This window comes from Dromiciops gliroides, chromosome 2, assembly GCF_019393635.1.
Source record: "Dromiciops gliroides isolate mDroGli1 chromosome 2, mDroGli1.pri, whole genome shotgun sequence".
Taxonomy (NCBI): Eukaryota; Metazoa; Chordata; class Mammalia; order Microbiotheria; family Microbiotheriidae; genus Dromiciops; species Dromiciops gliroides.
The window spans coordinates 90,883,681-90,907,033 of record NC_057862.1 but is presented as its reverse complement, the minus strand read 5'-3'; the positions used below and the strand labels follow the sequence as shown (position 1 = coordinate 90,907,033).

Genomic DNA, 23,353 nt, shown 5'->3' with positions numbered 1-23,353 from the left:
GCCTCAGACACTTAACACTTACTAGCTGTGTGACCCTGGACAAGTTGCTTAACCCCAATTGGCTCACCGAAAAGAAAAGAAAGAAACAGCTTATGAATGAATGATGAAGGAAGGAAAAGAGGTATTTCTCAGGCTTCTAAAAAAGAATAGGAATATTGACTCTTGCCTTTGAGCAGGGTTAGGCTGGCTGGTCTGGGCAACTTAAGAGTTATGGGGTACTTTCAGCATAAAACAATCAGATTTTGAAGCAAAATAAATGGAAATAAGACTTATTTTTTTCTCCCCTCCCACCATTGCTATTTGTAGCATTACAGATGTACCTTATTTTCCATGCTTAATATTCTTTTTTTTTTGGCGAGGCAATTGGGGTTAAGTGACTTGCCCAGGGTCACACAGCTAGTAAGTGTTAAGTGTCTGAGGCCGAATTTGAACTCAGGTCCTCCTGACTTCAGGGCCTATGCTTTATCCACTGCGCCACCTAGCTGCCCCCATGCTTAATATTCTTAGGGAAATATATCTTTATCAATTAAATATTGTCTTAGAACCCAAATTACATTCTACAAAATACCAGGGTTTAAGTATCTTAATCCTAGTTGGTGCTGATATTTTGTCAAACTCTAAATAGTATAATAATAATGTAACATAAATAATCTTTGCTTCCACACCTTTATAAAACTTTTTTCTTTTCCCTCTTCCCATAATAGTTGCTATGTGCTGTGATTAAATATGCTGTTTCAAAAGTCTCTGTATAGTTTGGTTATATTGATTAATATGATGCTGGTGAGAATAGCTTTTTTTTTTTTTTTTTTTTTTGGTGAGGCAATTGGGGTTAAGTGACTTGCCCAGGGTCACACAGCTAGTAAGTGTTAAGTGTCTGAGGTTGGACTTGAACTCAGGTCCTCACTCCAGGGCCGGTGCTCTATCCACTGCGCCACCTAGCTGCTCCATTAGCTTCCTTTTTTAATGTCCTTTTTTTTTTTGTTTGTTCCTCCCTGAAACCTTGTAAAAGTTTGTAGATAAATAAACCAAGGATCAGATATCAGTAAAATGATTTAATTTCTGCTTATTAAAATTACTCAACTTTATGAAATGGGAATTTTAGATAGCTTTTTAGCAATCTTGATTCAGTCTTAAAAGTTCTATTGTAACTTTGTACAGAAATTCTTAACTTTTTAAATTTCCAATTTATAGGAAGAGTAGTAAACCTCATGAAGACATCATTGGGATTAGAGCTCAAAACCAAGGATCTTTGGCTCAAGGAAAGAATTTTTTGATGAGCAAATTTTCATCTCTAAATCAAAAGGTGAAACAGACCAAATCCAATGTCAGTATTGGTAACCTACGCAAGCTAGGAAGCTTCACAAAACCTGAAGTGAAAGTCAACTTTTTAAAACCAAACTTAACAGTGAATCTCTGGAAATCAGATAGTAGCCTTGAAACTATGGACAATCCAGGTGTGATGGATAGTAAAGTTCAGATACAATCTGATGGGGAGATATCTTCTGATGACTCATTCCATTCTGATGAGTACCTTACAAATTCAAAGTGTGAAGAGGACAGGCAACTGGCTAATTCTTTAGAAAACGTGGGGCCAGCGGACTATGTTCTTCCTAGTTGTGGCATTATTGCTTCAGCTCCACGATTAGGGAGTCGATCTCAGTCTATAAGCAGCACTGATATTACCATTCATGTTCCTTCTGAAATTGTTGTACCACATGGAACTAACCCAGGGAAAGGGCTGCCATCTCCAATGAAGAAAAGTCCTTCTGCTGACAGTGTCTTGATTGACTTTGCTAAGCCCATAGATGCTTATTGCCACCGGTTTGTACAAGATGCTCAAAGTAAAGTGACACAGCCATTAGACACTGAGTCTGCTTCTCAACAGGCTACTGAGGAAGGCTATCAGCCCACTGTTGAGGAAGGTAACACTAAAGAAAGCAAACCAGAAGTCACAAAAGAGATACCTTCTCGACCATCTAAGTTGGATGTCCCTTCTGAGACAGGACCACATTTTTTGTCAGTTGAACCACCTCATTTTGCTATGGCTCAGAAGACCCCAGGTTCTGGGTCCAGTGTCCTTGAACTTGAGGCAGGAGCTAACCCCACCCCTTCCCCTGCAGAAAGCAATGGCAGTAGAGCAGTCTCACCTTTTGCGAAGATCCGAAGCTCCATGGCTCAGGTTGCTAATATCACCCAGGCTGGACTGACCCATGGAATCAACTTTGCGGTTGCTAAAGTCCAGAAAAGCCCAGCAGAACATGAAGTGGTTAATGAAATGAGACAAAATGAACTCAAAGACATGTTTACCCAGTGTCAGACTAGGATAATTCAGATTTAGTCGGTCACAGATAGTTCTTCTCTGCCTTGTATAGAAGCCTAAGGAACATAATTTCATAGCAGAACCCCATCATAACTTGTACCGTCTGAGTGTGGGGATCAAAGCTATGGATTTTGTGTTTTTGGAGAATGGTTTGGAGACTTTCTGAGCAGGATTCGGAATTCCTAATAGCACTGAGATGATATTCACACTGGGATATCTTGACCTCAGCAGATAGTTTATACACTGGCACTAACAAACAAGCTATTCATTTTAAGTCCAGAATCCATCATCTGGGGACACAATCTGTAAAATGCTTCCACTAAAAGGACAGATATGGGCACACTACCTAACTGGTAATTCACAGCTAAAAAAAAAGAAAATATTTTATCAGTAAGGTACATAATGTTTGTTTTAGAGATTTGTGTATTTTAATCCTTGTTTTAGTTGTGTGTTCCATTGACTAAAAGCCTATAACCTCATTTCTGTGTTAGTATTTCTGTAAGGTAATTGATAAGTTGGTTAGTTAAAGGAGTTTTAAAAGTAGTTGTTTTAACACTGAGTTGAATGTGGAAAAATGTTTTGAGATGCAAAAAAAAAAAATGATTGCTTTTGTGATTTTATTTAAGCATCTATCTCCATATAAAAAGCTATTTTGGGGGTACTATAGTCAGGATTTGATTATTCACTTGAAGAGAAGAAATCAGAATATATGGCTGTCTACACATTTGCATATGTAGAGTCTAGGAGCACCAAAAGTTCGGTTGTGAAAATAAATCTGAAACATATTCAGATTGTGTGGCCATTCATTTCATGGATACCCTAAGATCCTTCTAAAGTGCTTTCAGGAATGAAGTGAAAACTACTTTATGTGTGCACTGGTTATTATTGGGTATTAGGAACTTCTAAGTGTGAATAGAAATGAAATTTGTTTCTGGCAATTCACAATGGGGACTTTTCCATGACATTTTCATGTGAGATAACTGTAGAAAAGAGGTAGCTAGCATCAAGAGCATTAAAACTATGGCTAGAGTAACCAGTGTGAGCCTGTGTTTTAGTATGTGTCCTGTGGGCAGATTGCACAAGGTATCTCAAACACGTGTCATAATTGTAGTATAGTGGTTGAAGACCCTTCCTTTGGTGTTGAAGTGATTATCAGTTGAACAGATTATGTCTGTTGAAACTTTGATAAGCATTTTAACTTTTGTTATTTATTCACGTTTTATTAGTAATGTGGGTGTTTTTTCGTGTGTCAATAAAATCTTGTCATTGTATATTTAAAATAAAGTACTATTGTATTTTAATGCAAAGGGATGTATATGAGAAATATTTTAATAAAAAAATTTAATTCCAAATTAGCTTCCTGATGTTTCAGATTTAAAAGGTTTATATGGGTTTAGACTTGATTTTCAGAATGACAGAAAAACAAAAATGCTCTATTTCAACTTTCTGTCCCAATCTTTCATTAACAGTACTCCTTTCAATGTGGTATTAAGTATTTTTATAACATTCTTAAAAACTATTCAAAATCCAGATCTCTTAAAAAATAATTTCTGCTCTTTCTCTTGTGAAACCCAAATATTGGAACCGCAATGCTTCATTGTTTTTTCTTACAAAATTCTTCCAGATTTCTGTCTGGAGGGCTGTAGAATGTATCTCTACCAGTGAAAGAGCTTTAGTTAGGATGAAACTCCTACGTTAAATGCCCTGTGAATATTTCTTAATATATTATTCTAGTGTGAACCAAATACTGATTGATTGAATGATAGCTAAAGAATATTTTCTCCATCCTGGAAGGTGACATAAAGGTAAAAACCACATGGTATATTTGAAGACCAACTTATTTTGAGATTTGCCAAGTTTTTCTAGTTCAGTTACTAGCATAGTAATTTGATTTTTTCCAATGCTATCCATTTGTAGATGAATTCCCAAAATTAACTAGGAAGAATGATTTTATTTCCTTCTTGGAACAAGGGAAATGAAGAACCCTCTACTTAGTTTTATGTAATATGGATGGACAAAAGCTGACACTCAACACGTAAGATTTGTGTATTTTCTCATTCGCTATTCAGTCTTCCAACATTCAAGCTACATTTCCCCATCACTTCAATGTCACCAGTCCTCAGTGACTCAATTCAGTAGTTTTTCTGTGCTCATTCTCTATGACCCCTGCAGCTTTAGAGACAGACTCCCTCCTCCTATCTTTGGCTATATCTTTCTCCTGGTTCTTCAATCTAGGTGTCAACCAAGGTTCTATCCTTGGCTTAGCAACTCCCATAGTTTCAATCATTTCTGACCCCAGCGCCTCAAAAGACTCAAAGAACATTCCTTTCTTTTGAGAGGTCCTGCTGCCCCCTCAGACTCTGCGTCTCCCAAACCTGCTGCTCTCCACTAACGTACCCCATCATCTTACTTAACCCTTTCTTCACACACCCATTTATTCCATTGCCAAGTGGTGGCAATTCTACCTTTACTGTATCTCTTGGAATTCCCTGCATCTCAACCTCTATTACCAGTCTCGATGGTCTTCCTCTCTAGCTTAACTCTACGTGTTCTCTTTTTTCTAATACCTGGTAGGCTTAATGCCCAAAGACTGGTGCTAAAGCTTCTAATTTAAGGCGACCACACATTAGATTTTTTTAGACATCACAGTTCCATCCATTCAACATTCAACTTAGGTGCTGAGGATACAGCAAAAAAGTTTAAAGTCCCTAACTTCAAAGACCTTACATTCTATTGTGGGGTCAATAAGATGGGCAAAGAGAATTAAATATAAAACTATGAAGAGTCAGGTCTGATTAATGCAAAGAGTAAATCCCATGACAGGGTTGCAAGTATATGAATTAACACTGTTAAGAATTACAAGATTTATAAAATATGGCGATTGGTTCTAGCCCAGTGGAGCAGTGTGACCACTTCCCAGGATTATTTGTACTAATTGACAGCCAGCTGTAATTTCCAGGGGAGAAAGCACACCGGCAGCAGAGGGTGGATTATACAGGAGATATCATGAGCTAAGGTTTAAATGAAGGTAGCAATTAAAGTAGGGATGGGAAGGGGGTAAATGCCAGTCACTATGCAAGATGATTGCAGAAAGGAACATAGATTGTATCTGTGAGACAGCAAGCTGACCAGTTGAATTGGAATTTAGAGTATATGAACGAGAATGTGATAAACCTGCAAAGCAAGACTTTCAGAACCAGACTCTAATACTCAGCAATTTTTACCTTTCGTCCCAGAAAACAAAGCTCTACTTGAGCTTTTTGAGCTGTGAAATGGCTTATGCTTTAGGTCTCTAATGGTATTAGAGAGGAAAGTAAATGCAAAACCACTAGGAGGTGACTGCAGTAGTAGAAACAAGAAGTGATGAGCATGCTACGGGGCAGCTAGGTGGCGCAGTGGATAAAGCACCGGACCCGAGTTCAAACCTGAGTTGACACAGGGCAGTGTTTGATTCCTCAAGAAACGAAATGTTTCCTTGACGGAACAGTAAAAAATAACAGAATATAATAACTATTGCTAACTAATAATATGTGAACAACAATATAGAAAAGGAAGAGAGGAAAGTTTTGTCCAGAGGGGCTCTTTTTGCAAGTAAACCACATCATCTTATACATGAATATCATATCAAATGGGAACTGCCTATTTCCTCTGGAAATTGGTCAATTGGGAAGGAGTATGAGTCAAAGTGCTGCCTACCTCAGGTACAGCTCCATTTTTGCTGACCAGATAAGCAATTGGGGGGATGCCCCACCTTGAAACATCCTGTTTCCTTTAGCGTACACCCCATACCTTTAATATAATTCATCTTCATAGGCAAAAGTTAAAAGTTAACAGAACTTTTCTCACTTCTGTGGAGGGTAATAATATAACAGCTTAGGGTATATGGATGCCTCTCCAAGGCAATTCTTTTGTTTTGTTTTGCTCTGTTTTTAGTGAGGCAGTTGGGGTTAAGTGACTTGCCCAGTGTCACACAACTAGTAAGTGTTAAGTGTCTGAGGCCGGATTTGAACTCAGGTACTCTTGACTCCAGGGCCAGTGCTCTATCCACTGTGCCACCTAGCTGCCCCCCAAGGCAATTCTTAAGAGATAGTGATATATTGTCAGAAATATTACTGCATTGTTCCATGATGTTCAATGGGAAAACAAAGCTGTTTTATAGTTAAATCGTCCCCCAATAAATTTTATGTTTATGGGAACATGACAATGTATAACGTGAAAATTAAGTTATATCAAGATTTTGATGTTATGTAATTGACTATCAAAATTAACTACTAAGGTAGAGTAATAAAGAAGTTTGGGGAAATTATTTGAAGGACCAAGTTAAATAAGAAATGGAATTCATTTAAGTTATCACTGTCAGTTCTAAAGTTGGTGTAGATGCTATATTAAAACATTTATGTGTGTACACACACACACACATAAATTAAAGTGAAATTAAAAGCAGTTCCCCTCAGTCTCTGTTAAAAACAAAACACAAAGAAGTGAGAAAAAGCTAAATTTGATGTGACTCATTGTGAACCTAGTCGTCTGCCTGTTGCAGTGTGACGTGTACATGCTTCACTGAAACAGTCCCTGAAGGCAAAGTGACAATGCAGTTAACTCTTTTAAAAAGTATAATCAGCAGTATTATCAATATTAAATCTTTAATATCAAATAATTTGCACAGTTACCAGTTTAATTACAAAAAAACTTCAAAGGCTTCATAAAATCAGTGAGTTTAAAAGGAGGTCTTACTGAACACCATATAAATTTCAGTTGTTTTCAGGCATGATTTGGATCTCAAGGAAGAGTCCTTTGTTTTGATACAAATAATCTACAAAACAATACGGTATAAATGATATTTCCATTTTACAATAATCTTGTTGCAGTTTGCGCGTCACTTTTCATAATCTGTTAAACTAAAGGAAAAGGAAAAAAATTTAAAGTTCATTTCCATTAACACATTTCTGTTGTTGAAGCCTGGTTTTTCTTAAGGACTCCAGCTGCTTTGCTCTTAGCCATCTTTCTCTCGATAGTGTCGTCTGACCAGCACTTAGCGACAAGAACCTGTGTGAAATACAGAAACTAGTTTGAGGACAAAGTGACAGACTTAATGATCTTACAGAACCTAAACATGATAGACCTGAGTCCAGGTAGTGCAGCAGGGATGAGCCTTAGCCAAGGGTGGCTGGCTACCAAGTAAGGAAAACCTGGGACTGAAATCTAAGTATCTCTAACACATTAGCATCCCACTTACTGGAAATGTAGCCTGAGTTGGGTAAGTTTTTACCCTCTAACAGTCATATATACCTGGGGGGAGGGGGGACAGGGCAATGAGAGTTGCCCAGGGTCACACAGCTAGTCAAGTGTCTGAGGCCAGATTTGAACTCAGGTCCTCCTGAATCCAGGGCTGGTGCTTTATCCACTGCGCCATCTAGCTGCCCCTGTTTTAGGTTCATTTTCACTTTAGGCTTTGTATTTATTCATTCATTATTTGAATATGACAGGATACCTGTTTATGGCTCGTTAGCTTTATGGACTTTAGAGCATAAACCTTGTATTTTTTCAATAAAAAATATTTTAAAGTAATATAAAAAAGAGAAAATGATTCCTTATTTACTAAAGAGAATGATAGTTACCTAGCTACAACCAACAATCGATGGAGGTCATCAGCTGTTATGCTCTGTGGATCATTCTTGCGCATTTCAACAAAGTCATCTTCAACTGCCTGTATTAAAATAACAAATGTTTCACATCATGAGAAAGCTAAGGCATACAGAGATAAAGTGACTTGCCCAAAGCCAAATAAATCATCTTGGTTTGAAGTGTTTCATAATCTGGTATTTGACTTCTTACAAAACCACTTCCAGGTCCCCACTTTATTCCCCCAATTTTGTATCCTTATCATTGCTACCTTATACATAGGCAGTTAATTAAAAACCAAAACCCCCCAACTATTTAAAAAAAAAGAAAACCCTTTGTTGCAAACATACCTTGGTTACCTCATCAGATATGCTATAGTCTAGCAATCGCAAAAGAGTCAGATAAATGCGGAATTTATTCAAAACAGAGGGAAGTACAGCTGTGAGAAGACTGCTCATATATTCTTCCATATTTGGTGGAATTATCTGTGGTTGCAAGTGGACCTGGCAATCTGACTATTAAGAAAAGCAAAATATGATTATTTCCAAGTTTCTCAACAAAGTGTCAAAAGGATCTAAACGTTTCTGGTTGAGGTATGAGTACTAACTTTTGTTAAGGGCAAATATATTTTTATTAAAGAAATCGATAAAATTCTAATAATGTAGTTGAATCATAATCATAGGAAAAATGACTAAAATAAGACTAAGATACAAATTTATTATGAACAAGGTTGGTTGTGTTTAAAAAGAAAAATCTCAAACAGGTTTTGCATTGATGGACTTCCAAAATTCTGAGCCAAGTAAAATCATGAGGAGACTTGCCCAGGGTCACACAGCTAGTAAGTGTCAAATGTCTGAGGCCGGATTTGAAATCAGGTCCTCCTGACTCCAGGGCCAGTGCTCTATCCACTGCTACCCCGAGACTATTACTTCTTTTTTTTTTTTTTGGCGGGGCAATGGGGGTTAAGTGACTTGCCCAGGGTCACACAGCTAGTAAGTGTTAAGTGTCTGAGACCGGATTTGAACTCAGGTACTCCTGAATCCAGGGCCGGTGCTTTAACCACTGCGCCATCTAGCTGCCCCGAGACTATTACTTCTTAAAGAAATGTTCCTTTGCAGTCACTATAAGACAGTTTGGGGTTACTGAGAATGCTGTGCAATTTCCCAAATACAAACTATCCTAGTTTCCAATTCTGTCTAAAAATACATCTGTAATGTCTGACCAAGATAACATTTACAGATGGACTAACCAACTACATGAAAAAATCTGGGAACATCTCATTCTTTATGCCTGTGATTTTTTTCCCTATGTGGACAGCTAGGCTGACACCTAGTAGCAAGGAATCCTACTGAGAAGACCTAATACATTTCACAGCTCAATACGATCAGCACCAACAGGGACACCTGCAGAACTGAACTATACAGGTGCTGCCTTTTCCATGTGGATTTCTCAGGATACATTCTTCTGAAACTAGCAAATAACTAGGGCAAGCACATGTTCCTTTTATGTCCTGTTGTCATTGACATGTGTCACTGATACTCAGAACTAAATTATCTCTGCAGTTTCACCTATCAAGGAATTTTACATAATTTTAACATGCACAGGAAGAAATTTTATAGGAAGGACAGTTCTCTCTGCCCACCCCTGATTCCCAAAGGGAGATTTTCCTGAGTTAAATGCCTTTTTTTTGGTAGCCACCATAAAAAACACATGGCAGTGAACTTTGTAACTTAAAGTCAGTCAATTCTCTCTTTGCTTATGTGAAAGACAACCCTTGATATGTACATAAATGATTTTCACAGAAATCTTACAAAGAAAAGTAGCCATTTTGGCTTAGCACTTATCATTACCTTTTCTTTTTGGTTATGATAATACCCGTAATATTTGCCATTCTTTTGGAACAAGGGCTAACATTTGATATAATGCTTTAATGTTTGCAATCTTGTCTTTAAGAAAGGGAAAATCTAACCATGAGTGTTAGTAATTAAAATGGTATTGTGCTTCTGTTAAATAACAAAAAGACCAGTATAAAATGTTACTTCTTGCCGGCCTTTGCTAGGTATCTCCAGAGGAGCCATGTCTATCACACACAAATAGATACAGCCTAAGAAATTATTACCCTTTTAAATTTGGATGTTTTATTTCTTGCACATTCCAATCTTGACACTTCCTTTATCAATGATATCCCAAGTAATCCTCACCTCACTGAGTTTTTCTGTCTCTGCCTTTCTCCTGTCCCCTTGGATGCACGCAGTCAGAAATGGAGAGAGGGAGATAGAAACTTTCTCTGTTCCTTATCCTGTGATACAGAGGGTAACTGCCATTCCCAGGTCTCTCTTAACATCTTTGCCTAGGCTATAAATCTATGAATTAAGTTTAAAATGCACATCTGACTAACATTCTGGATAGTTAACCTTCCTGCCAATTACAAAGATACCTGCATGTTTCAAGGCCATTTCGCTGTCCAACACAGATTTTCTCTCCCTGAATACTGTTTAGTGCAAAGAGTGGAAAGGGTATTAGAGGTGGAGTCAGAGGATCTGGGTTTGACTCTTAGCTGGCTCCTGTTTCCTCATCAATAAAATGAGGGAGGTTGCATTCACCTGATTTCTAAGGTGAGTCCAGACTTGGCAATCTCACTGTCATCAATGAGAATAAATGAGAATCAGTGGAACATCCATTCCATTTTATGTTTATTTGTTGTCTTCTTAGTTTCATGGATAGAAGTTTTTTCAAGATGATCTATCTTAATTTTCACAAGTCCTATGTAAATATTTCCCTCTGCTACTTGTTTGACAGTTTTTTTGGTTTTTTTTGTTTTTTAATTTTTTTTTTGGTGAGGCAATTGGATTTAAGTGACTTGCCCAGGGTCACACAGATAGTAAGTGTCAAGTGTCAAACTCAGGTCCTCCTGACTCCAAGGCTGGTGCTCTATCTACTGTGCCACCCAGCTGCCCGTTTCTTTGTTTTTTAAGATTTTTGTCCTTTGCTCGTTTTCCACATATTCTCCTCCGTATCTCTTTTGCAAGTAAACTTGTATTCTAAACTGACTCTAATGTCTCTCCCTGGCTGGAAGATAAAGCATATTAAGGAGATAATTCCTGGCCTAGAAACCCCACAAAGAACCCTGCTATATAGGAATAAATGCAGTAGAAGTACTGGAAATTCAGTTTTTCCTTCAGGTTAGTTCAAGAGCAGAACCAACAATATGACATTTAAGTCACATTTTATTTGCTTTTTTAGAATTTAGGAGAATATTTTTGGCAATACCTGGAAAGACAGGTCTTTGAAGCTAGTTCTTTTCCCTGAACAAAAGGATCTACAATTCTTCTTCTTTTTTTTTTTTTTGGTGAGGCAATTGGGGTTAAGTGACTTGCCCAGGGTCACACAGCTAGTAAGTGTCAAGTGTCTGAGGTCAAATTTGAACTCAGGTCCTCCTGAATCCAGGGCTGGTGCTCTATCCACTGCGCCACCTAGCTGCCCCTACAATTATTCTAATAACCTCAGAACTCTATCAAAGTACCATAGTTGGTATATCTAAATACAACTCTTGATGGTTACTTTTTTTTGGCTCTGAAAATCTCAAAGGGCTGACCTAACATTTCCTAACTCCAACATCCTTAGTTTAGTCAAAGGTTTGTTATGGTATTAGTTCAAAAGAGGCTACATGGGGCAGCTAGGTGGCACAGTGAATAAAAGCACTGGCCCTGGATTCAGGAGGACCTGAGTTCAAATCCAGCCTTAGACACTTGACACCAGCTGTGTGACCCAGCAAGTCACTTAACCCTCGTTGCCCAGCAAAATGAAACCAACAAACAAAAAAACCAAAAAGAGGCTACAAGAAAGTCGACACTTTCATGAGAGCTCTAATAATGCTTCATATTTCACTGGAAGACCATAAAAATAACTGTCATGTGTAAAGAGTAACTTCACTAGCTGAGCCATATAAGAGACACAATCCTGACCCAAACCCCTAAAGGCAACAATTAACATAAAGGTGTTAATTGGACAACATCAATTGAGAAAAGAATCCTATGAAATATGAGAGGGGCTGCCAACAACTCCTTAAAACAACTGTCTTTTTGGCTCTTGTTGAAAACAACTCTTTTTCTTATGATTGGTAGTAATGTTTTACAATTGGACAGTTTTAAATTTCTTGTTATAAAACCTCTTCTGAACATTAGATGAATTAAAATTATTATGAAGTGATATAAAAACATTATTTGTATATTTAAAACAATTCTGCCTGAATAATCAGCAATGATTATTTTAAGTACATTTCTGAAAGAAAATGAGTGTTAAGAAACAGAAAATGCATACAATTTCCCTCCTTTCAAAAATCCCTTAACATACCGGTAGGAGCGATCTGCCCTCTGAAGTAATAAGTACATTAATATTGCAGGGGAATTCCATCTGGTGGTAATTAAAGTCATAATCCACCTTTTGCCAAGTTATTAGATTGCCCAGTGCTGTTACATTATGGACTCCTAATAAAAGAGAAGAATTTTTTTTGTTATTGGATTTTAATTACCTATGCAAACTAGTTTTATTGAAATAAATTAGATAATAGGATTTTACTGTATGTACTATTTAGTGAAAGAAGAAACACTAATAAATGCTTGCTGACTGACTGACATTGTAGACACAGATCATCAAGCAAGAGGAATTGGAAATGTCATTAAAAAAAAAAAGCTAAAGACCTTTCCAATAAGATCAAAAGTTAAAGCAATGGTGTTCATTATCCCCACTATTATTTGATGTAGTGCTAGAAAAGCCAGCTAGAGCAATAAGACAAAAAAGAAAAGAAAGAAAAAAGGAAAAGAAAATTATGGAATAGAGAAAGAGGAAACAAAATTTTCACTTGTTACTGATATAATGGTTTACTTAAATGTATAAAGACAAAAAATAACTGAAATAACTAAAGCAAATTTGCAATATAAAAATACATGTAAATAGCAGCATTTTTGTATATTACCAATAAAACCCAGCAGGAAGAAAAAGAGATATTCCATTTAAAATAACTACAGAATGTAGAAAATATTTGGAAGTCTACATATACAGGACTAGATGAATACACTAAGGACACTCTTTATGGAAATATAGATCTAAATAATTGGAGAAATATGAATTACTCATGGGTAGACTGCCTCAACCTAAGAGAAATGATAGTACTACTTAAATTATTTAGCGTTTTTCCAAATTACCAAAAAATTACTTGACAGCTAGAAAGAAAAAAAAATTCATCTGTATGAACAAAAGGTCAAGATTCTCAAGAGAAATAATGAAAAAAAGTGGGAAGAGGGGGGCCTAATAGTACCATATTTCAAAACAGTAATGACCAAAAATGACTGGTTAAAAAATAAAAATCAATCAGTGGAACAGATCAAGTACCTAACATATAGAAGCAAAGTGATCTAGCCTAGTGTTTAATAAAACTAAAGACCCTACCTACTAGGGTCAGAACTTTTCTACAAAAACTGCTGGGAAAACTGGAAAGCAGTCTAACAGAAAGCAGGTTTAGACTATTATCTCGTACCACATACAAAAATAAGATCCAAATGGATACATGACTAATACATAAAGGGTGACATAAAAAATTAGAGGAACAAAGAAGGAAGTACCTTTTGCAACTATGGTGAAGGGAAGAGTTCATGACCAAAATGGAAGAGAGGATCACAGAAATAAAACAGACAATTCTGGTTACACAAAATAATAATAATAATAAAGTCTTGCACAAACTAAACCAATGTAGCTACAATTAGAAGGGAAGGAGGTAACTGGGAAAAATACATGGTGTAAGGAGAGACTAGGCTGTAGCATATTACCACCAAAGAAATCTTATGTACTATACTAATAACCTGTGCAATGTCAAGAGGTCCGAAGGAAGGCCCCCCAAAAGTTGAGTGGAAACCCCCTCCATTCCCCGAAGATTTATGTGAAGACATGGACAAGAGCAGAGAGCAGGTAGAGGTGTAGATGGGTTCTGATCTACACTGCTAGAGGGAGTAACCACACTGATGAAGATCACAGAGCCACTGAAGTCTTCATTCAGACAATGGGATGTACTGCAAACTCAATGAGAGACATACAAAATTATTTTACCAGCCTTTTTCATTTGAAAACCATTAGGATCACACAACTCTGTAAATGTTCCAGCATGAGTTGCTTTAGGCTATATACTCACTCTTAACAACTCAATTGCAAACTACATTCTCTTTCTTTTTCTCCCCAGAAGTTACACAAAATGTGGCAAATTTTAAAAAGATGTGTTTTTAAGTTTAGATTGTCGGGTTTCTATCTTGAAAGGCTGCTCTGATAGATTTTTTTTTAACTGAGGAGGTTCAAAAAAGAATGACTAAGACTAGCTATTACTGAATACCAACAGTGTAGGGACAACAAACATGTGCTTACCTGGGGTGTCAAGCTGTCCTTGCTCAAGAAGAGTTTCATCTATCACAAGGGAAGTATTATTAGACAATTGCAAGATTCCACTGACTAAGCGATTAGCTGTATAATCCTTGTGAGGAATTAATTTCAAAAGGTTCATATTCTCTATTGTCATCTGCAGACGGAAAGACTTGGAAAAAAGACAAAGTTTAATAAGAAAGGGAAAAAAATCTTTCACTTTCCAGATAGTTTATAATCAGAATTCAACATATTGTTTCTTATACATAGTTTGGCACAATGATCCTAGGATGAACTTAACAGTATGAGTCTGTCACAGGAGAACAGTTCCCTTGGCTGTTGTGTACAAGGCCTAAACAATACATACACTACTTTATTTGGAATTGAATTGTAAAAAATAACTCAGAGGACAGTTTTTAATTCACCAGTGAATAAAAAGTTGCTTGATAAATGAGACACATACAACAAATGTTATCTGGAAATTTTACCTATGATTGTAGGCAACAAGCTATACTCTCGTCTTAGATGTAAAAGAAAAAAAGGCTTATTTCACTAATTAAAGCCAAAGTCCAACAACTTTGATTTAAACCCTCAATTTCAAAGCAGTTGTATGCATAACGTGTTCCAAAAAATGAAATGGCAAAACCTACAAAGATTCCAACTAGGATTTGCATGCCTATGAGTATAGTCTGGTGGCTGGCTAAAGCACTCTCCATCCAGCTCAGTGCTGGTATTTCCTCATCATCTTTAGGTATGAGATCCTCATGAATCAAGCTTTGATTTTTTTTTTAATTCCTTTTTCCAAATCCCATGACACTTCTGTGTTTTCCTCTGTCTCCTGGTACCACGATAATATTTTCATATGTTGCACTCCATCAGCCAACCCCAAAATGCCTGGTCTTTGACTGTTATCTTCTGTTGGAAAAGGCTCAGCACCTCTAGGAAGGCTTTATTATGGAGTAAAAATTAATTTTAAAAAGATAACTCACTGGGGCAGCTAGGTGGCACAGTGGATAGAGCACTGGCCCTGGAGTCAGGAGGACCTGAGTTCAAATGTGACCTCAGACACTTAACACTTACTAGCTGTGTGGCCCTGGGCAAGTCACTTAACCCCAATTGCCCAGCAAAAACAAAAAAACAAAAAAAAAAGATAACTCACTGACAGAAAAACAAACAAAAAAAGCAATGTAGTGTTCATGGGGAGAACACAAGTCTGAATAAAGATAATAGAGTTCTAATTTTGACTGTGACTCAAATGAACTCCATCATTTAACCCTTGTACCCCTGCTTTTGCATCTAGAAAGTGGTGATAGTAATACTTGCTCCATCTAACAGGACTAATGTAAAGAAAAAATAAAAGCATGAAATTTTTTTGAAAGAGTAACAAGAGGAGGAAGAGGGACATAAGAGGAAATTTAGACAATTCCAAATGAGAAAAAAAAAAACAAACATTAAAGAGGAAACAAATGCTATACAAAGGTAATCATTACTCCATAAAATTAAAAAGTGACTAAGCCTAAATAGTAACAAATGATCTTTTTCGAAGATAGATGATATTTAGAATGTAAAAGTCCTATTCCAATGTTTCTTGCTGACATGGAAATGATAATGGATTCCTAAAGGCTACGTGCCAACAATGGTTCCAATACAGTATTGTCCCAATATGATTCTCTGCTATCTGCAAAATGGCCTAATTAGACATGGAGTTTCATCACCAGAAAGATGGCCCTCATGATCCACGAAAATAAAATAAAAAGATGCAAAGTATCCTTTCCTGTGTGTGTTGTGCAGCATGTTTGTGTTTCTGCACTGATGGTGGCAGAGTGACAGAATAGGGGAAAAGATGCTAAAAATCAGTTGTGGGACATCTGATTTAACTGTAAATAATCTAAATGTGTGATCTTTGTCTAACCAAAATCAACATGTTCCAATACTATGGGAGAAGCACAATACATTTATATAGACTTTCACACTAGAAATGAAATCAGAAGATGGAGTAACAGCTGGATGGGAGGAGGGCTCAGAGATTCAGCTCAGAGAAGTAAATGAATTGGTTTGTGAGGCTGTTTTCATCTGGTACCAAAAGGCACCACATTACACATTATTTCACAAAACTCAGGTATTGTCTTGTAGCACTCAGAAGCAGATTACAATGAATTGCAGCATGAAAAGAACTTGTATGAATAACTTGTCAAGATCCTTTAAACGAGGTTGATATGTATCTTGATACTATCAATAAGAAGGTAGACACAGGAGAGATGATAAAAAATTTTGTAAAATAAGGCCCGATATTGAGAAATGAAAAATGCCAATGTCTTGTACGATTTATAAGTCTTATGCTTGTATGTAATGAAAACTTTTTCATATAGAAGATGTTGCCTGAGCTACATCTTTTTCTTTTTCTTTTTTTCTTTTTTTTGCAGGGCAATGAGGTAAGTAACCTGCCCAGAGTCACACAGCTAATAAGTGTCAAGTGTCTGAGGCCGGATTTGAACTCAGGTACTCCTGAATCCAGGGCCAGTGCTTTATCCACTGTACCATCTAGCTGCCCCCATGAATACTTTTTCAAGAAAAGTTTTAGAAAGCCCTATACATGCTAAGCACTGAACACCACAAAAAGTGAAATGGACTATAATAAAAATAACAAGAGACACTGGGTAGTCTTTAAAATTAGCAAGAACACACTACATGGAGTACAGGTATTATTTAATCTCAGTTTAACAGGTGGGGACCTGGGGTTCAGAGACATTCAGTAATTTGCTTATGGTCAAACCACAAGCATCAAAACTAAGATTCAAATCTCTCCTACTTTCAGGTCCCATGCTCTTTCCAACCTACTGTACTGTTTCCATATGAGAATTACATTGTGCATTGACACTGGTTAGAGCAGAGGGCAAATTCAATACCAAATTGAACAAAGAGGAGAAGAAAATTCCATGTGCAATTACGTTGTTTCCAAACTATTCTATTTAGAAAAATGGGAAATGGATGAAAGCTATCAACTATGATTATCGTAATTTGAGTTAATTTTAACTGAAGTAAAGTCATGACAATGAGATCAAAACTCATTTGAAAGAAGTTATGTTAAAGAATTATTGAAGATTAAGAGTCCTATTGCTTCATAAGACAGAAAAAGCATTAGAGGGGAACTGCACCTACAAAATACTTTGTTATCAGACCCAACTAACCCAGATTACCTTGAGAGCATTTACAGATGATAAAATCATAAATACAGAGTTGGAAGGACTCGAGGAAACATTTAGTGTAGCTCCCTCATTTCACTTTTTGGAAATAGGCCCAGTGAGGTGAAGTGATTTGCCCCAAGTTACACAAGTGCTAATAAGTCTCAGAGGTATTTGAACCTGGGTTCTCTGACTCCACAGCCAATGCTCCTTCCTACTCTGGATGAATGCAACAAACCAATGATTTATGATAGACTTAAAACCCAGATCTTCAGGCTCTCAGTTTAGTATTTTTGCCACAAGATACTATTAAATAATTAACAAATAAAGGCACTCTGCATAGCCAAACATATTCTAAACAAGAGTAAAACTGTGCTAATTGAGCAAAAATAAGTCTACCAGAGACAAATATTTTTTTATCATTTCCTGGCCACCCTCCAACCTTATATTCACAACCCTAAATTCCAGTGGTAATTCAGTTTTTAGTTCATGCAAGAGATATGAGATACTAGAGAAACACGAAATACTCAATTCTAACTTTGGATGAAATTATGAGTGTGGCCATTACTGAATCTTAAATATTGCTGTTGAATAGAACACAACACAAAGCAAGAATTTTCTAAAATAATGTACAAGTTTGCTCTTACTGCAGGAACAAGCTGTTGAATAATTTGATATATATGTTCTGTGAAGGTACTATTTCGAGGGCAACCACTCAAGTTAACTGTGAATTTTCCTAGAGGAAGAACATCCCTCCTTGTGTATCTGAAAAAAACAAAATGAAAAAATATCAAAAACATTACTAACAAGATTTTTTATTTAGGTTTTATCTTTTAAATGACATTTTAGTAATAGCACTATGCTTGAAATAACAGACCATATGATTTTGGGACGTGTAACTAATATGAAGAAATAGCTAATTCTCCCATTTCACTCAACTCTAGTCAGGTTCTGTACTCAATTTTGAGCTTGAAAATTTAAGAGTATATAACTCTAAATTGTGAGGTAAAATGATAGAGGAGTCAGGAAGACCTGGATTTAAATCTATGTCCTGAAATCTATTGGCCGTGTGACCCCGTCCAGGCAAGTTACTTAACCTATGAGTATCCAAGGCAGCTTTTCTCTCTCTTTTTTTATTATTTTTTTGTTGTTTGTTTGTTTTGGGTTTTTTTTGTGAGGCAATTGAGGTTAAGTGACTTGCCCAAGGTCACACAGCTAGTAAGTGTCATGAGGCCGGATTTGAACTCAGGTCCTCCTGACTCCAGGACTGGTACTCTATCCACTGCGCCACCTAGCTGCCCCCAAGGCAGCTTTTCTAAGTTTGCACTGATGATCTACAGTGGTAGAGGGAGTTTTCATATTAAAGAAATGACAGATTTGGTTTAAATAACCCACTACCCTTCCCAAATCTGATTTAAAATATACATTATCTCAGAAGACATGTTTCTTCTCTCAAGTCCCTTAAGTATTCCACTCCATCAGAATTTCAACAACTTACACAGTAGAGATGAGATGCAATATAAGGTATTCAGCAGCCAAGCTATCTCCCAAAAGGGCATGGGTAAGGAACCCAAGTAGTTCTGCTCTCACAGGAGATAATTCTGACATGAAACCTGAAATAACTGAGAGAAAACAAAAACAAAAAAATTCAGAATCCTCACTTATTTTCTTCTAATGCATTAACAAAAATTAAGTAAAGAATACAATCTAGTACTTCAAATACAATTCTTGTATTAAAGGGCCAAATGGCCCTTTGCATTTTGTGGAGTTCTTTACGATGTCATTTCCACTTAATAAAAAAAAGTCACATATGGCTTCTCTTTCATTCTGTGGAGACAAGTAAAAGTTAAAAAAGACAAGTGAGGAAGTTTACACTGGCCTACTATGATACTATATTTTTCTCCTAAAAAAATTATGACTCATTCTCCTTTATATTTAGATTATACTACTATAAATGCAATCATACATCTTAAATTTTTTTTCTAAAATTGTATATGTTGTTAGACTCATTTGATAGATTTTTTACTGAACTTGCATCCCCCCCCTTACTTTTTTGGGTGGGGGGGAGAATGAGGGTTAAGTGACTTGCCCAGGGTCACACAGCTAGTAAGTGTCAAGTGAGGCCGTATTTGAACTCGGGTCCTCCTGAATCCAGGGCCAGTGCTCTATCCACTGCACCACCTAGCTGCCCCACCTTACTTTTTTAATAAGAATTCTTTGTTACAAGTGATGTCTCACTGGGTAATAGGAATGATTAGGAATTTTTAAAAATTAAATGAATAATTTAAAATAAATGCAACCTAAAAATCTCCCTAGCACTACAATTAGCCTATTTAATAGAAAATTACAGAAGAAATTATTTCAAAAGTATTTATGAAATATTTGTTGTAATTTTTTTACTTACAGCTTTTGCTCTCTTCTTCCTTAAGATAGGCAGGCAAAAGTGGATTGATGTGCTGCAATTTTTGTGCTAAAATCACATGAATTCTTGGAACTAATGAAGCAGGGGGGCTGTGTACTCTTTGTTCTTCAAGCGTATCCATACATTCCATTGGATCTAGTAATGATGAATCCCTAGGATGTTAAAATAAAACTTAACTTTGTAATAAGCATTTCCAAAATAATAACAGAACTTAAACCAATACTTAATAGTCTAACCTGTTCATGTTCCAGGTGCTCTTCCTTTATTTTTCGATATGAATTATGCAGTTTTCCACTGCAAATTTGGCCAAATCCTTAAAAAACTTTCTAAATTAACTTATGATTTTGGGAAATGGGAACTGTATGGCAATGTTTTTCTTCGTATGTACTCACATAAGGACACCCAGTATCATAAAACTTCATGTGTAGGGTTAAGGCAGAAATATTACAAGATATAATTTATTATAGTGCTACACAAAATATTAATGCTTTTCTTGTATTACTTGTTAAATAACCAAATATATTTCAGAACGGTTCAAAAAGGAGGATTCAGCTGTTGACAATTTAGCTTGTTAATATCCATTCTGCCTCCTTTAGCACATCAAACATTTCAGTAATTTTGCAATTCCACATAAGCCTCATTAAGGAATAAATGGCCAAGCAAAGGAAAATTGAAATTATGCTATTATCTTGTAATGGATCTAATAAAAGATTTGAAATGTCAACATTTTATTGCTATTCTTTATTTTAAAAGATTTTTATCCGGTGTCAAAAATAAAAAAGAATCCTGTAGTCTTACACTTACATATCCAACATGTCTGAAAACAATTTAATTTCTATCTGCTATTTCAGGTTGTAAACCAATCATTTAAAACCAGAATGCATTTTTAAAAAAAAAAATCCTTTTAACAAACTATAAAGAGGAAACATCCTTACTTTTCTTCATTATTCAGTATGCTCAGCACTGGATCCACAGACAAAATTCCATACACCTCAAGAATATCATTCACTTTGAAACAATCCCAGTTTTCATAAACCTGACCAAAAAAAAAAAAAAAGCCAGCACAAAACAATCAGTTTCAGGGTTTAATGGTATACAATGTGAACAAGATGTATCTACATTTGCTCTGTACCCAATAACCGGCAGCCCCAAAGAAAGTGACTCATTTCTATCGTGCTTTAATAAGGTTTACAACAAAGCACTTTCCTCACAACGCCCCTATGAGATGAATAGCACAAAGATTATTAGCCAAATTTTACAGAGGAAACTGAGGTTCTAAATGGTTTAGTGATTTGCCTACTCATTATTACCACACAGCTAATAATCACCTTGAGTTAGAATTCAAACTTAAGTCACCTATCTCCTCCCAAGAAAATTCAAATGGCAAGTACTCTTTTAATAGTATAAAGAATTATTTCCAAATTGTAGACTAAGTGCCTACAATTACCTAGAGATTATCTTTGGTGACTTGCCCCCAAGATCTAGTAGGAGAACTAAGAGTAAAACTCCAATTTGCAGACTCTAAACTCTAATAGCTTCTGTACTACAGCAAACTCAATCCACAGGTTTTCCCCAAAGAATGTTATTTTGTTTAAAACAGAAGACTAAGAATATATGCCACCTCAAAGCCAACGAACCATATGTAGATAGGAAAACAAAATGATACTTTTATATACAAATCTATTTCAATGTAAGAATTGCATGTTCTTAGTGTTTTGGGGGTTTTTTTGCAGGGCGATGAGGGATGAGTGACTTGCCCAGGGTCATACAGCTAGTGTCAAGAGTTTGATTTGAACTGAGGTCCTCCTGAATGCAGAGCTGGTGATTTATCCACTGTACCACCCAGCTGCCCCCAGAATGACTTTTAGATGTCTTCTTCATAACCTCTTCTTCCAAAGTGTTATTTTAAAGTCTCATCCTGGCTTGAAGATAACCCCGACTCCTTGATGGCTGGGCTAATGCAAAGTCAAGCTCTGACAAGTCCTTTCAAATTGGAAAGGCTTCAAGTGCAGAATTGGCAACAGATTGCATATATATTATTTGAACACTAACCTAGATGAGTTTGAAAAAGTTAGTAACTAGTTAAGGGTCATGGTCTCAAAGCAACAATTTTTCCCCGCCAAATACAGCCAATTCACACAAACTACTAATGAATAAAAGAATTACAACGTGCATTAGTAGTTTGCAACAGCTGTACTGAGACTTTAAGTATTCCTATTACCTAATGTCAAGAGAATTAGCTAAAAATTTAATCTGATCAATCATAAAAAAATACAATGTTTTGAAGAAAGCCAATATAGACAAGGAAATGCTTTATCTGAATTAAAATAGAATGAGTCCCTCTAATGATATGTTACTATTGGATCTCTTTCAATAAGTCACATTTTGAGAAAGAAAAAATTTTCACTAGTGTAAGCATCCTAAAACAGGTAAAATTTGAGATCAATCTGAAATGAAGGAAAAAAGGTAATTGTCTTAGCCCAGCATCCTCTACTATGTTTGGCATTCAATACATCTTGTCTTTTCTTCATTCTAATCCATTAGTATTTATACTGTCTATTTCAAGAAATTAAATGTTCATGAACAGTCTAATTACCTTTACAAGGCATGCAGGGCCTTTCTCTCCTGGTAGTGGAAAATTGAGATCAAGAGGAGGGGTGCAGTTTGGGGAGTTCAAGTGTTGCCCAGCAGAAGCCTCAGTTTCTAACCGTTTTGGCTCTCCATACCCATGAAGATCACCAACCTTCCCTAAAATCAAAAGAAATAACTGTACTTTCTAACTCCCCTAGAAGAAGAACAAACCTCAACAGCCTCATTAGTTTGATTCCTTAGACCAATGATGCTTCTCACTGGACAAAACTTAAGTGGTTAATTTTTCAGGGAATAACAGAAGCTAATAAAAGCTTTTGAAATACTTTTGAGGAAGATAACAATAGACTAATTTGCCAAATAGGATAAGTTGAAATGATTCTCCTAACAAACTGTACAAACTACAAGAAATTGGGGCACATTTTATGAAACAAGTGTTAAGAATAGAGCAAATTATGATGAACAAAGAATATTATAAAAAAACTTTCACATTATCTCAGCTGAATGACTAATGACATGTATCCTGAAAAAAATTTTAAAGTTATACTTCCAAATCACTGCTATGCAATAAGACAAAAGACAAAATTATTCTAACTTTACTGAAAATGGGAGCATAGATAATATTAGATAAAATGAAATTCACTGATATTCCCAACCCTTCTCCTGAGTTATTAACTTTTAATCTTTCCTTTCCTATTCTTAAAGGTATCAATAAGCTAATAAAATAATAATTTCACTCCCTTTTTCTGCTACCTGCTATGAAAATCCAGTATGTGGGAGAAGAAATAGGGACATAGGTGTTCTACATGTAAA

The 23,353-nt window shown here is 36.2% G+C and overlaps 2 protein-coding genes across 5 annotated transcripts in view; one reads left to right on the top strand and one right to left on the bottom strand.

Moving 5' to 3' along the window:
• INPP5F (inositol polyphosphate-5-phosphatase F) overlaps positions 1-3,661 on the top strand; it is a 103,568-nt gene extending 99,907 nt beyond the window's left edge. For both annotated transcript variants that reach the window (XM_043983771.1, XM_043983770.1), the window contains one exon: positions 1,192-3,661. In XM_043983771.1, the coding sequence (XP_043839706.1) occupies positions 1,192-2,338 (1,147 nt within the window). In that variant the 3' untranslated portion in view covers positions 2,339-3,661. The remainder of the gene's footprint in view (positions 1-1,191) is intronic.
• A 3,256-nt stretch (positions 3,662-6,917) lies between these two features.
• LOC122743477 (minichromosome maintenance complex binding protein) overlaps positions 6,918-23,353 on the bottom strand; it is a 35,098-nt gene continuing 18,662 nt past the window's right edge. The window contains exons 7-17 of one of the 3 annotated variants that reach the window (XM_043988441.1): positions 22,548-22,699; positions 20,887-20,987; positions 19,934-20,103; positions 19,028-19,151; positions 18,177-18,294; positions 14,354-14,519; positions 13,564-13,572; positions 12,296-12,429; positions 8,293-8,457; positions 7,939-8,027; positions 6,918-7,366 (exon numbers count right to left, since the gene is read on the bottom strand). In XM_043988441.1, the coding sequence (XP_043844376.1) occupies positions 7,240-7,366; positions 7,939-8,027; positions 8,293-8,457; positions 12,296-12,429; positions 13,564-13,572; positions 14,354-14,519; positions 18,177-18,294; positions 19,028-19,151; positions 19,934-20,103; positions 20,887-20,987; positions 22,548-22,699 (1,355 nt within the window). In that variant the 3' untranslated portion in view covers positions 6,918-7,239. The remainder of the gene's footprint in view (positions 7,367-7,938; positions 8,028-8,292; positions 8,458-12,295; positions 12,430-13,563; positions 13,573-14,353; positions 14,520-18,176; positions 18,295-19,027; positions 19,152-19,933; positions 20,104-20,886; positions 20,988-22,547; positions 22,700-23,353) is intronic. The other 2 variants (XM_043988443.1, XM_043988442.1) reach the window with 2 other exon arrangements.